We start from the raw sequence: 15,164 nt of genomic DNA, 5'->3' as shown, positions 1-15,164 counted from the left end.
ATCATGTCACCTGGTACTGGACATCATTTTGGACTTCTGCTATTTTTCCACTAGAAGGGGTGGGGATCAAACTGGGAAACAAAGAATTCCTGACATGTGTAAATCCTACTTAAGGCTGAGGAATAAGTTCATCTTGGCTCTTCTCCACTGCCTTCCTCCCCAAGAAGGAAGACTGCTGAAGAAATAAAGGAACTAAGCTGGGCAGGGGAGCCCAGGCAAGGAAAGTCAGCCTGTGAAGTGTATACCTGGAGATTTAAGCTGATAGCAGTGCAGTTTACCTTCAAGAAACTCTACAACTTGCATAAAACCTTTAAGGAGAGAAATTACTATTTGTAGCTAATTTCTTTAATGCATTAAGCCTAGTTTGCACATTTGTTTTATTTGCTCAGTAATCTGCTTTAATATGTTTTCTATCCCTTATAATCACTTAAAATCTACCTTTTGAAGTTGTTAAACTTATTTTTTGTTTATTCTAAAACCCAGTTTGTGTGATTCATAACTGGGGGTGGGGGACGCGGATTTCATGAGCTTACGCTGTATAGCTCTCCATACAGCACAAGACAATATCATTTTGAGTTTGGACTCCAGAAGGTGTGTGCACTAGAGTTCCCTGAGCTGAGTCTTTCCACACACAGCTGATTGCAGATTCTGTGTGAATCTACAGTGGGGTGTGTCCCTACATGTGTGTGCGCGCGCAGCTGCAGCAGGACAGGGTGAGGGAGCCTCGGCTGGTGGAACTGGTGGGCTCAGTGGGACCCCAATACATCAGGTGGCACCCTGAAGTGGGGGGGTCCAACCTGCCACACATTTATTCTAGCATATTTCCTTCACGGCAATCTTCTGTTAGATGTCCCTGTGTGTACTTTTGCTGTTGGCTTTAACTAGCATTTTGGCTATTGCTTCTAATGCTGTGGTTAGAAATCTGTTTTCTAGATGATGGAATATTTTGGATGTTTTGTATATCTCCATGCACTATTTGGAATTTTTGAATATTCTGATTATAAATCCACAAACACTGGCTAAATAGTTTATCCTATTATAAATATCCTTTATAGAGGTACTGCAGCTGGAAAAAGTAATGGATCCTTGCATAGTGTACTGCTGGCAATAATGTTACTGGTTTAAACATGTACATCTAATACCTATGTTTATTGTATGATGAATAAATCAGGAAACAAATGTAGAGGCCAGATGGTCAGGTATTTGGGATTAAGGGTAAAGCCCCTGAAAACGTGTACATGTACTCTGTAGAAGCAGTGTTTTATGTGCATCTGAATATAATCAAGCTCATGCACTTCCCCCTATTTCTACTTAGTATGGGAATAATCTGAAGTGTGGCTGGACACAGAGAAAGTTGGAGATCAAGCACATTCATGTGTAACAATAGCTCCCCAAAGATCCGAGAGGGCCTGCAGAGCAAGGTCTCCATTAATTTATTGGAGAAGTCAAGTTTAGTGCTATGTTGCATACGTGTACATCCAGCCAAACTATGGTGCCATGGCTTTGTACGTGAATGCATCTAATGTAACAATGGAAGTCATAAGGCAGTCAACAAATGATGCATCCTTTTTCTTTAGTGACGATCAGTTGACTGTGGGTGGTGAAAAAATGCACACTGTACACTATCTCAAAGGGTGTCCGGAAAAGCTGTCTCACTTCCTTTTAGTTAATCTATAGACAAAACCTCAGCTTGACGCTATTATTTTTATGCATAAATATTCTGGAAAATGGTAAAGTTCATTTACATAATTCAAATAATGTAGTTCTATAGGTTGAATATTTATAGGACCCCTTCTGCTGTACTATATCATCAAAAACGTGACAATTGCAAGAAAGAGAAGAAAACTTATTGGAAAGATTAGTGAATCTATGCCTTGTTATTGGTATGAAGATGTGGGAGATAACTCTTTGCCCCATATAGCAGACAGCATGATGGTAGTCATAAAATAGACAGAGGTAAATACAGTATTTATATATACAAAAAAATAGTTAACTACAATCCTGGGTGGTTTTACGATTCTCCAGGAAGGCAGATAATGACTAAATCAATTGCCAGTACTTAAGGGATGAACCAACTGCTGGAAGTCTACCTCTTATTTCCCCCCCCAGTGAGATGCATAAACTGGATTAGTTAGGTTCAGGGGTCCCAGGACAAAGACACTTTGACACATATAAAAGGATTGCCTCTCTATGAGCTCTGTGGGGGGGAGACGATGAAAGTCAGACTGAAATGGAGGCAGAGGCTGGAGAGGTGCAGACTGTCTCGTCCTGGGCCAAATTTGCACGTTTAGGCAAGTCAAGGTTTACGTGAGATAACAAAAGCCTATATGCATACTGTTTTAAGCTTTTCCCTCCCTGTTATGTTCCTATGAATAAATTATTAATACTTTTGTTTTGAAGAGGCTGTTCTGTGTCTCTGCATTTACCAGCTGATCACAGCTGCCAAAGGGAAGTCTGTAGCAGAGGACTCATGGGTAGTGAATAGGGATACTGTGACATGAGGACCCCATCTAAAAGTGGGGTTATTTTTGGGATTCCATCCTGGGAGAAATACAGGCATGGGCCTGTCACTTAGTGGTACCCATGGAGAGATTGAGTGAAGGGTCTAGGATACAGCCGCATCTTGTCTTATAACAGGTTTAAGAATTTCAGTGATGTACGATGTTTCTGTGCTATCTTGTTCTCATTCCTGGTCAGTGGTATGAATGATATGTCACTCGAAACTGAAGTTGTTGGCTAAATTCAGCTCAAACTCATTTGCAAATTATAGCCTTTAACTATTGTGCCTTCACTGCACCTGCCTTCACCAGGGGGAAATGCACTCCTTTACCCTCCCCCCTCCAGCATTTAGCACACAAATGCCTTTTGGTTTTTCAGTTCACTTTTACATTCCTAAATAATACAGACAGTGTCACCAGAACAAAACATTCTCTGTAAATACATTCTTGCTGATAACTAAATGTCCAACTCATTCTCCGGCATGGCTAGAACGATAAAGGCTTAAACGTGTGACATTTTGTAAAGTATATGGTAAAAGCTGAAAAGTGTGAGTCATGCCTACCAGATTGATCAACTGTGAAATAGCGCTCTCCTTGAATAACTTGGTATATGACTGTGGCATGACCTGCAACCGTTGGGTCATCAGCATCCACTGCTGTCACTTTGGTGACTGAAGTTCCTAGAGAAGGAATTATCAAATGATACATTTACTAAAAATCCCCTCTGTTAAACAGAAACATAAGGAGAAATAAGTAGTCAAAGAACTTGCCTACTGGTGACATTTCTGGGACAGAACCATTGAACACTTTTTGTACAAACACAGGAACATTATCATTAACATCATAGACTTTGATGATAAATCTGGATGGTGGCTCCAGTGATTTGTTGGTTGTTCTATCAATAAAGAGAGCTGTCAGCTCATACTCTGATTTCTTTTCTCGGTCCAGCCTCTCAAATGCATACACATCTCCGGTGTCTTCACGGACTTTAAAGATAGTGTTGGCATATTCCCCCTCAAGAACATATATGGCATTTTTATTCCTTGAACTTGATGTGATCTAGAAAGCATAATTGAGGGAGTTAAAAGTGAGTTTTAAAATCTGAAAACAGAACACTTTCTGAATGACTATGTACATAATATTCATACAGATAAATTCAACAACTAGCTAAAGCCATTACTTTAGTTCAGTGATTCCCATACTAGGGGCGCAACTTGTTCAGGGTAAGCCCTCGGCCTGCACCACTTCCTGCAGCTCCCATTGGCTGAGAACGGCCACTGGAAGCTGCGATTGGCTGAACCTGCGGACGCGGCAGGTAAACAAACCGGCCCGGACCGCCAGGGGCTTACCCTGAACAAGCCGTGCCCCTAGTTTGGGAATCACAGCTTTAGTTCATCTATAAATAATTTGCAATTGCTAGTTTGCACAAATCAAGTATAAATTAGGGAATTCCTGCCTCATTTCCCCTTTAAAGCATAGGCAGTTATCCAATTTGCTATCAGAACTGTGTGTATAAAATCTCACCTAAGTGCACCACCAAACTTTACAGTTGGGTTTTTGAGGCTATTTGATGCCTATATCACCTTTCCACTATCACCTCTTCCTAGCTACTCTTTTCATAAATTCAATCCAACTATTAGCAATATACATTGTCCCACTGAAGATGGCCTAAATTTTCAGACCTAAATCCTGAGACTGGAAACACTCACTAATTTTGTTGTTCCAATAACGTTGTCTTATCCCAAGACTTTCAAAAGTGACTAATAACTTTCTGATTTCCAGAAAGTGCCTAGCCCCTACCCTCTGAAAGTTTGGCTCTCTCTAATACGGTTTCCTAAGCTATTATCTGAAATTACTAGTTAATTTTGAAGATCTGGGTTTAAGTTTCTTGGTTTTAATGCCATTTTTGTAAGCCTTACCCAAATGTCACCTACTTGCTCTGTATCAAAGGGGGAGCCGTGTTAGTCTGGATCTGCAAAAGCAGCCAAGAGTCCTGTGGCACCTTATAGACTAACAGACGTATTGGAGCATGAGCTCTCTTGGGGTGAATACCCACTTCGTCGGAAGCTCATGCTCCAATACGTCTGTTAGTCTATAAAGTGCCACAGGACTCTTTGCTGCTTCTACTTGCTCTGGTTCAACATTTCAACTGAATAAATAAATGGACTTGATGAAACGATTGAGGATTTTTATAATTTCTGTAATGGACATCTTATGCAAACACTTAATTTGGGATTGCTATGATCATCAGGTAAGTGTTCCACTTATCACAGATTTTGAATCATGGGGTCAAATCCTGACTCCAGTGAAGTCAATAGCAAAACGCCCAACAAGGTCAGGATTTCACTCATGGAATCCAGGGCCTCTTGGAGTGGTGGATCATCTGTCACACCCTGGTGGTGGTGGTATTTATTTTATTTTATTCCTTCCTTCCTTCTACTGCTGTTTGGGTTATAGTAGTAACCTCAATGTGCTAGGCACTTTCAAAGCATGTAATAAGATTCAGTAGTTTACAATTTAACAAGATGAATAACATAAGAAGGATGGGGGAAAAGGGATAAAATATACAATCAACTTTTAAAAATACTGAATCCACTCTCCCTACTGGTTCTGTACATTATTATTAACCTGGAGGTAACTTTGATTCTTCTATTTCGACATCTTATCTCCTGATTCCTGAAAGGAGTTTTAAACCACTTAAAATAACATTTATTGTATAAAGATATATGCACTCGATATATTAGCACTCTTATTCCATTTATTGTAGTTGGCTACTCATCAGCAGTCCCTATAATTACCCAACAATTTCCAGTCCTACATTTCTGATGTTATCAGAGGTTGCATTTGCTTTTGTGTTTAGCATTTCTGCTTTATCTTGCTGATGGTCAGGCTATTGCTGTTAAACAGTTTTTTGTTTATATCGTCCCTTTTTGTTGTATGTCATGGAATTCTTCTTCTTCCTTTAGTCCACGTTTTACGTCACGTTTTTTGTGGCTTCCTGATCCTGGGGCTGCTGAGGAGTGACTTAGAACTCCTGAGATGCAACTGAGGGCAGCTTGAATTGTGCTGGCTGACAGTGATCCCCAGAGGTCATTCTGGCAGCCAAGGCTTCTCAGGTTGTCAGGATGCCCCAGCACATCCCCTGCACCAGGGGCCATACTGGTGTGGCCCAGAGCCTTTATACCAGCTCTGCACCATCTATATATTTACTTACTGAAGAGAAATGCTTGTGATGACTTTAAAACTATTCCAATTTAAAAAAAAACCAAAAAAAAAAAAAAACCCCTTTAATAAGTAGATTCCATGCAGGTATTTGTATCTTTCAACACATTCCTTAGAAGTTAATTTTATGATTGGGTTTGTGGGAAGAAAGTTCTCTTCACTGAAGGGCTTAGGCCTAGGGTGCTATGATTTTGATATTAAAGCCTAGCTAAAGTGGGAGAGAGATTGTAAATTTTGGTGGTTCTAGCACTTTAACTTTTCATTAGCTGTTACTTTTCTCACTGGTAGAATCTGCCCAGATAGATCATGGTCTGATTAGTGGAAAAAGCTTGTTAGATTGGCTAATCCATCCCCACAGGAACTAATGCCGGATTGTTTCCGATAGCAGTCATATTTTAAATGCGTCAGAAAAATTAGGCTTTTTTCATATTGCTGTGGGTGTTTTCTAGCTCCCAGGCAGATGCCTGAATATTATTTCTTCATGGGATAAGTGCTTTTCCACTGAGGTTTTTTGCTTTGGATCCGCCCTTTCCCCTTGTAATGCTCCAAGGAAGTGCCCTCTCTTGATATGTTTGCAGGTGACTGATAAGACAGTCTCACAGGATTTTGGCTAGCATCCCATTGCTGGGTGCATTCCTACTACAACTGAGCTGCAAAGACTAGAAGATTCTCTGCTCTACTGTATGAATTCTTTTCTTCTTATACTTGGTGATGTAAATAATTTGCCTATTTCCCATCCCACTGTTGTCCTATTAGTACATGGAAAAAACTCCCACCACATATTAAAGATAGGAGCATAGGCTGTGTCTTCTCTCTCAATCTCTATTTTACTGATTCAATGTAAAGCACAGGGACTTCCAAAATTGCCTTTGTTAAAACTGTGGGGATGAACCTACAGACAAAGCATCCTGGGTCATAAAAAAAATAAAATAAAACTATATGAGCATATTCCTGCTGCTGTCACTCAATTCTACATGCCTGCTGCTGTGGCCTTTATTTAAAGACTTATCAAGTGTTCAATTCTGCCAATCCAATGCATTGCATGCAGACTTTGCAAAAGTAATCAAAAGCATTCCATTGCTGGAAGACTACAGAGCACCATCCAAAGTGAATTATTCTCTTATTTAGGACAGTACCAGGAATAGAAGTGTTCTCCTCAATCTCCTATTGAATTGGTCTGAAATGAAGCAGAAATGCCCTGTGTTAGCTGAGAATACCCTGTGGCCTCTTTCGTCTCTCGCTCTCTGCCAGTAAACAGCGCTGATCCACAAAAGTCTGTTTCATTTTACCAAAGCAGGTTGACAGATGCTGATTGTCGTACTTGGGAAGAAAACGTACAGCTGCATTTATCAGAAAAGTGTCAAACTTGTTCAGATTGAAAGACTACATTTGAAGAACTTTGCCAGGGTGATGTGCAGTTAATCACAGGATTTTATGAGCAATGCCCTATAGAAAATGAGTTTGCAAGTAGGTCAATGCTCATTTTTTTTTAAACAATTAATTTTTTACTAAATTGTGAAAAAAACTGAGGACTACAACATTTCCAAATACAGCCCCCCTGTTTCGGTCTAATCTGAGAACTACAGGCTTTCTTTTAAAAGAAACAGAACCAAACAAGTCAATACCATAACTGCATCTAAGGCGGTATCAACTCACTGAGTGCTGGTATAACTCTTCTGCCCTTTAAAGTCCATGGTAAACTTTTACATTAAGTCTAATGAGAGTTGGCAATGGCCTAAAATTCTACTCTTTGTGTATACCTAAAGGGAACGTTTCAAATGATGTTCACTCTTGCAGTATATAGCAGGTATGTCAGGTTTAGCTGCCAAATTTTCATGATTCTAGTTTGATGTCTCGATGAATAAAAGAATAAAACAAAACACAAAAATTGACAACCTGTTTGAGATTAGCCATGAACACAGCATGCCTGGAGAATGGCTGACAGGTTAGAATTGTATCCCTTTAGTATATTTAATTCATCTAGTGTTCATGAGACATTTTATATGTCATGGTGACTGATTTTTCTTATTACAGAAACTTGAAGTCAACACTGTTGTTTAATTAGAATATGCAAATTTGCCATGCACACAGAAGTAAGTTGATTGAGTGCTGATAATGACAGTAGTCTAAATACAGTATAACTTAGGCAGTCTGCAGATATAAGTGGTAGGACTTAAACTCTTCTGAGACTATTAGAAGCTGAAGATCTGATAATATATTTTTGGAAAGGTAGTTTTCCACTGGATTTGCAGTAAAGTTGTAGATCTGACCTGTGACTTTGAAATTAGGACCTATTAATGAAATCCATAAAGCAATAAGCAGAAAGAACTCTCTTCAGATTTGCTACAATTGTATTTTGGGCCCAATACAACACAGATTGAAATCAATGGAAAGACTCCTATTGATTTCACTGAGCTTTGAATCAGATGCTTGGGGAGGGTAAAATCTATTAATAAACTCATTAACTTCTGAATTCTGATTTATTTACACTAACTATATCCATTCCTTACCTATGTTGCTCTATTAGCTGTTTATAATTCATGTGTGCACAAATAACAAATCATCAAATTAAATAAGCACACAACACAAGAGTTTTGTTTTTGCATCAAATATACTCTGCGCATCTTGACTTTTGGCATAATTAAAAGAAAGATGTGCACAAATAAAGCATCTCATTCAAATTACTCTTCATTTTTTAATTTGCACAGATTGGTATCTACAGTTAATAATGAAATGCAGATGCATGAAGCTACAATTACACATATTAAGCATATCGGAGCTTTATTGTCAATTTAAAAATGAAGCACAAGTTCAGTAATGTCATATGTGATTTTTAGAGGACAACCGTGGAGTAATTAGAATATGCACTTCTGCTGCACAATGAACAGATTAAATCTATTTTCAGTAAAACTGGATTCTCAATATAGACATGTTGCTTGTTGGTGGATCAACTGTTGTCTCAAAATGCTCTGTAGGATAATTTGTTTCGTGACTGCCACATAAATCTATCAGACTTGCAGATTATAGGGTGTTTTAGCAGAATTGACTTCGGAGAGTCAGAGTAGGGGGTAAATAAGATTAGCATAGTTTGTTACTTAAATTTAAATGAGTGATTTTTGTGTGTGTGAGAAAGAGAGTGTGTGCGCGTGAGAGAGAGAATTTATTAAATAGTCTTGTAAAACTATCCATGCTTATGGCAGGCATTTTCAACTAACTCTACAATTCCCAAGGCAGGCTGTAAATTGGGTTCCTAACTCTCATTAAATAACCAGATACTAAGGTATAGTCACTGGGGGATGAGAAGTAGTAACGTATCCAGAGAGAGAGACTGACATGCTAAACTACCTAATCATTTCTCTATTGTCTATAGAATTATACAGTTTCTCTGGTAATCAAGTTTTGTCTCTGATACTGAACCACCCACAACCACTTCCTCATGCTCACTTTCCCTCTAAAAGGAGACCAGCAGTCAGAATTTATGAATATTGTAACAAAAGCACAAGTTCACTTCTCAATACATTTATTTAGAACCTAGAAACATGAGCTAGATCCAGCTGGAGTAAACTGGTGTAGCTGCACTGAAGTTAACAGAGCTGGGCCAATTTACACCAGCAGAAGATATGGCCCTTAAAAGACAGAATTCTGGCCTGTGCTTCAGGAAGAAGATAAACTGAGATGCGGGAAAATGGTAGTGTAATATTAGTGCAACTAATTTACCATTCATCCCATTACACCTGTATGCCACCAAAATACTCCCCAGTTGCACAGATGCCCAACCAATCTATAAAACCTATTTGTATTTCACAAATAAAGTAGATTTTCTTTTTGTAATATTATTCTTGGTTTGCTATAAGTCTTCAAATTGTTACCATTCCCCCTATCCTGTAGTTTGGGATTAAAACCGCATTACAATTCTTTCTTCGATCACACCTACAATGTCAAAAAGTAACGCTGTTCATCATGCTCTTGCATGGTATTAATTCACCCCTAGTTAGTAACTGCTGACTGATTGCTAATACATTGTTAATTACCTTCCCAACATGATGTGGTAATGGTGAATTAATCTCTTCCATGATATGCATTTGATTCCAGATCCATTCTCTCTTAAATCGTTTATGACTGTTATTGCTTGGTGAAATATTTAGTTTTGTCTTGATATCTTCTGTGTAAACAGAGGCTGGAGCCAAGATCAGGGAGAAAAGGAGAATAATCTTTTTCATCTTCTTTTGCAACCTAGAAAACATTGTAAAATATGAACAGTAGGGAATATAGAACAGAGATTTCTTCAACAATGGTAAATCGCTGCTAGAGAGGGCCAAACTCACGAAGGCTCAGAATTGGCTCTGGCTCAGCTCAGCACCCAAGCCAATAAACTACAGAGCCTACATTTGTTGCAACACCAATATAGGTCACAATTAACTCCACTGAAGTTACTGGATTTACCCTGCAGTATCAGGCCAATTAATTACAGTACAACTAAAGCTGATCAAAAAATGGAATTTCCATCGGTAGTATATATCTCCATAGCATTCATCACCATGTATTTTTGATAGGTTTCCACACCCCATTTAGGGCTTATATCCCATCCTCTGTCCCCGTTTCCATTGGCGTCAAAGTTTGGCGCTGATGGCCATTTTGATTTTTGTTGTTGTTGATTATTTTTTATGTTTGAATAGGGGGTATGTTGCGTGCTTGTGCTTAGATCCATTTGACTGTTTGTTTAGAGAAAAGGGTTGAAAGAATAGAGTGAGAGAGCATAAAGATTAAAAAAAAGAAAGAATTGGTAAGGTTTAGAAGAAAAAAGGAAAGAAAGGTTGTTTGGTGAGGTTGAGTAAGGAGAGATGAAGTGGGCCAAGGGAAGTGCTGGCTGCCACTTCCTGCAGCCCCCATTGGCCTGGAATGGCGAACCGTGGCCAGTGGGAGCTGCAATGGACCAAATCTGTGGATGCTGCAGGTAAACAAACCTGGCCCAGCCCACCAGCGGCTTTCCCTGACCCATTCACCTCTATGGGCTGTGCTTCCTTGCCAAACTACATCTCCTGTGATGCACAGAGCTTCCCCTTGTGTCTAAGCAGTTGCTCCCATGATGAACTGAGGCAGCTCACGTATATGCCGAGTAATATCAGCTGAACAAAACCAAATGGGAAGTTTTGATTCATGAATGTTGAAACGTTCTTATGAACAGTATCAAAACAATGTTCTAACAGAAATTTAACAAAAACAGCATCTGTGAGTTATTGGATCAGAGATTAGGCTGCTTCTTCGTCTGCTGTTCAACAAATACAAGTGAAAGTTGTATTAAGTTTTTTGTAAAGGAATAATCACTTGAAAAGGCAAACCTATATGAAGAAACAGCCCTTTATTTATCACTTTTGCATGTGTTGTAATAAAAAATGTATAATGTCTCTTCATGAGAGGCTTTACTGCAAGTTTTGGCCAGGGCCTTCTAGGTGCAGCCATATTTAATCATCAGACCTGTTTAAATAGAAGCTCCTCCTTACTTAGGGGAATATAAACTGGCTGTGGTTTTAAACCTGGGCTGTTTCTGCATACTCTATTTTATTGAAACACACCTATAAAAATGTTAAATGAAGGGATGTGTCTTCAGATAGGCTTGTCTTTTCAAGTGTTTATTCCTTTACAAGACTTAATATAACTTTCACCTCTATTTGTTAAAAAGTGGAGGAAGAAGAAATCTTCTTCTCTCTGATCCACTGGCTTTCAAAGGCTGAAAAAGCACACTGCTTCAAATCGTCTCATTAAAAAGTAACCAATGTTAGTCTAAAACATAGGGGAAAACTTTTAAAAATTGTTTGTTACTAGGGGCTTATGGTTTTTAAACAAGAGCAATCCCCCCCACCTTTAACTGCCTTATTCTTATCTAAAAACACAGACCCCCAAGCATTTTCCCCGCCATGTAGCACATTTACATAGGAGCTTTAATAAAAGTTAAAACCATAAGCCCCTAGTAACAAACAATTTTTAAAAGTTCCCCCCTATGTTTTAGACTAACGTTGGTTCAGGAAAATGAATTCTATGACACTGCTGTAGAACAATATCTGATTGGGCCAATCCAAAGGTGGTGATAACAAGCCTGAGGGGCTGTGAACCTGGGAAGTTGTCTCTTTCTGCAGAAATACTTAGAAGGGTAAGATCTCTCGCTCTGACTCAACCACGTGCTGTCTATATTTGCCCTTTGCAAAGGGGCTTTCTTTTCCCTTTTCTTGCCCTGTTCTCTCTTTTAACCTATCTTTATATGTTTCTCTTTTATTTAACTCTTATTAAATGCTCTTTTCTTAACCTATCCTTGTATTTAATAGTTTAAATGCTTTACTATTAACCTCCCTTTATACTTTTACCATGTGCTTACTAAACAGTCTCTGCTTTAGTAAATGCCCTTTTTTTTTTTGCCATGTGTGTTCTTTTTAAATCTATTTTTCAATCTTATTTAATATTTTTAAATGCCTTTTTCTTAACCTACTCTTATATTTAATAGTTTAAATCAGGTATTGGCACCTTTAGCATGCGGTCCATCAGGGAAAGCTGCTGGCGGGCCGGGCTGGTTTGTTTACCTGCAGCATCCACAGGTTCGGCCGATCACAACTCCCAATTGCCACGGATTGCCGTTCCAGGCCAATGGGCCTCCCTTGGCCCGCACCGCTTCCCACAGCCCTCATTGGTCTGGAACTGCGAACCGTGACCAGTGGGAGCTGCGATTGGCCGAACCTGCGAACGCTGCAGGTAAACAAACTGGCCTGGCCCGCCAGCTGCTTTCCCTGACGGGCCGCGTACCAAAGGTTGCTGATCCCTGGTTTAAATGTTTCTTTCTTAACCTGCCTTTATATTTTTTTACCATGTGCTTACTAAACAGTCTCTGCTTTAGTAAATGTCCTTTTTTCGCCATGTGTGTTCTTTTTAAACCTATTTTTCAATATTTTCATTTCAATTTTAATGTTTTTAAATGCTCTTTTCTTAACCTACCGTTATATTTAACATTTTAAATGTTTCTTTCTTAACCAACCTTTATACTTTTTACCATGCACTTACTAAACAGTTTCCTTTATATGTTTCTCTTTTATTTAACTCTTTTTAAATGCTCCTTTCTTAACCAACCCTGATATTTAATACACCTTTTACATTTATCTCAATTTTTTTTACTCTTTAATAACATACCAAACTAGTCCTTTAAAATCATCTCTCCTTACTAAACCTCACCAAAAATCTCTTTTCTTTAATAACTCGCCTCTATTCTTTCAAATTAACCCCAACAAATTTTTAAAGTTCTCTCTTTGTAGTCTTTAATAAAATGCCAAACTAGGCCTTTACTCACACTCACCAAACAACCTTTCTTTCTTCCTTTTTTCCTCTAAACCTTACCAAAGCTTGCTTTTTTAAAAATTTTTATGCTCTCTCACTCTATTTCAACCTTTCTCTAAACAAACAAGAAAATGTATCAAATCACAAGCACGCAACATACCCCCTATTCAAACATTTTAAAAAAAAATCTTTTTTTTTTTTTTTTTTTAAAAGGCCGACGGCGCCAAACTTTGACGCCAATGGAAACGGGGACAGAGGGTGGGATATAAGCCCTAAATGGGGCATGGAAACCTGTCAAAAAATACATGATGATGAATGCTATCTACGTATATAGTACTTTCATCCCATGGGAAATGCTGAAATTTTGACGTTCATTTTCATCCGAATCAGAAAAATATATGAAATATCAAAACTTTTCATGAAAGAAAAAAATGTCTGTTATGAACAGTATCAAAACAATGTACTAAAAACTTCTCAACATTTATGAATCAAAACTTCCCATTTGGTTTTGTTCAGCTGATATTACTCTGCATCCACCTGAGCTGCCTCAGTTCATCATGGGAGCAACTGCTTAGACACAAGGGGAAGCTCTGTGCATTACAGGCGATGTAGTCTGGCAAGGAAGCACAGCCCATAGGAGTGAATGGGGGTTTGAGGCAATACGACAGTTCAGGCAGATGTAAAGATTAACGTCAACCCAACCTGAAACAAAATGTTCTGACTCGATGAAATGAAATGTTTTGATTTTCCCGACAGTAAATTCTGCTGAAATCAGTATTTTCACTTGGAAAATATTGACTTAGACAAAACCCCATCTTTTGAATGAAAAAATGTTTCACGTGAAATGTTTCAACCAGCTCTGAGTACAACACAGGAACAAATGAGCCAGCTCAGAGAAATCTTTAGGTATTGCTTCAGTTCCCTGTATTTGGAAAAGTTTAAAACCAAACACTCAGTCCCTATTGTCTTTTTATTCTTAAATTGTACAAAGTATAGAGTTGATGTTTCTGAAGCTGTTCTCTAGAAAAATATTTAAATCATGTTATTACTAGCTAACTTTAGACCTGACTTTCATATCAGATTGAAAAGTTTATATCATGTAGCAAAGCTGCCAAATTTTCCTTCTGATTTTTCACTTCTACAATACAAAGGACTGTCAGGGAAAGTTAACATTCAAATAGTTGGAGAACTTGAAATTACATGTAAATTGCTTCCCATTACCTGTTATCAACTGTCAGTAGGTATATCAAAAGAAAAGCAATTATTAGTGATAGAAAAGTAGACACCACACAATTAGCTGAATGTTCTATTAAGCCAATATTTTGGGAGGTAAGGTAGCTAGACGTATTCCAAAGTTACTCTTCAGTATTAGGCAGTTACTGTTGTTCTATAGTGCTGTAGCATGGTTGGAACGACGTGTTTTAGGACCTTTATGTCATAGTGATATGTTTGTTTTTCCCTGTTCCTTTATTCTGCATCTTTGTACATGAGCTACACACACTGCATTCCTCATCCTATGTGAATGTGTAGGAAACTGCTGGGCAAAACGATTGTAGCTTCTCTAACATCAAATGCTCATTGCTAAACAATGTTTAAAGATGCACATCTAGGAAGTAATTGATTTTGTTTGCAATTGAGAAACCTTACACTGCAAAATGTAAAGGATCCTGGGGGGATTTTGATTCTCAAAGTCATGGTGACCACTTAACCCTATCTGTCAACCCTTAATCTGAACTATGATGGTCATTCTGAAAACACCTTGTTAATGTCAGTTAGGATTGACTGTAGCTTTGGGAAATACTTGTGAAAAAGACCCCTCCACCCCCATCCTCAGGAAAGAGAACAACAGTCTGAAATCTATCCTTGCACCAGCCTGTTTTCTCCCTAGGAATGAAGGGAATGGTGCTTTTCATCATTCTGTTCCAGCCCTAGTACAGTAATTATCTTGTTGTTCATTGCCGTATTGTAATGGCTAGTTGAGAAGACTGAAACACTACACTGCAAGCTTAAATTGCTATTAACTTCACTAGAACTGACATATTTACAAAGATGCTCTCAGAAAGTGTTATCTTAAGTGGCCAGCATCTTCATTAGAGTACAAGGAGAGGAGAGAAGCTTGTCTTTCAC

The 15,164-nt window shown here is 38.5% G+C and overlaps 1 protein-coding gene across 2 annotated transcripts in view; it reads right to left on the bottom strand.

Moving 5' to 3' along the window:
- CDH5 (cadherin 5) overlaps nt 1–15,164 on the bottom strand; it is a 51,011-nt gene that overhangs the window by 13,631 nt on the left and 22,216 nt on the right. For both annotated transcript variants that reach the window (XM_034788365.1, XM_034788366.1), the window contains exons 2-4: nt 9,752–9,953; nt 3,269–3,557; nt 3,062–3,178 (exon numbers count right to left, since the gene is read on the bottom strand). In XM_034788365.1, the coding sequence (XP_034644256.1) occupies nt 3,062–3,178; nt 3,269–3,557; nt 9,752–9,940 (595 nt within the window). In that variant the 5' untranslated portion in view covers nt 9,941–9,953. The remainder of the gene's footprint in view (nt 1–3,061; nt 3,179–3,268; nt 3,558–9,751; nt 9,954–15,164) is intronic.

This window comes from Trachemys scripta, chromosome 13 (assembly GCF_013100865.1).
Source record: "Trachemys scripta elegans isolate TJP31775 chromosome 13, CAS_Tse_1.0, whole genome shotgun sequence".
Classification (NCBI taxonomy): Eukaryota; Metazoa; Chordata; order Testudines; family Emydidae; genus Trachemys; species Trachemys scripta.
The sequence above is the reverse complement of the archived record's forward strand: the minus strand, read 5'-3'. Positions and strand labels throughout refer to the sequence as shown.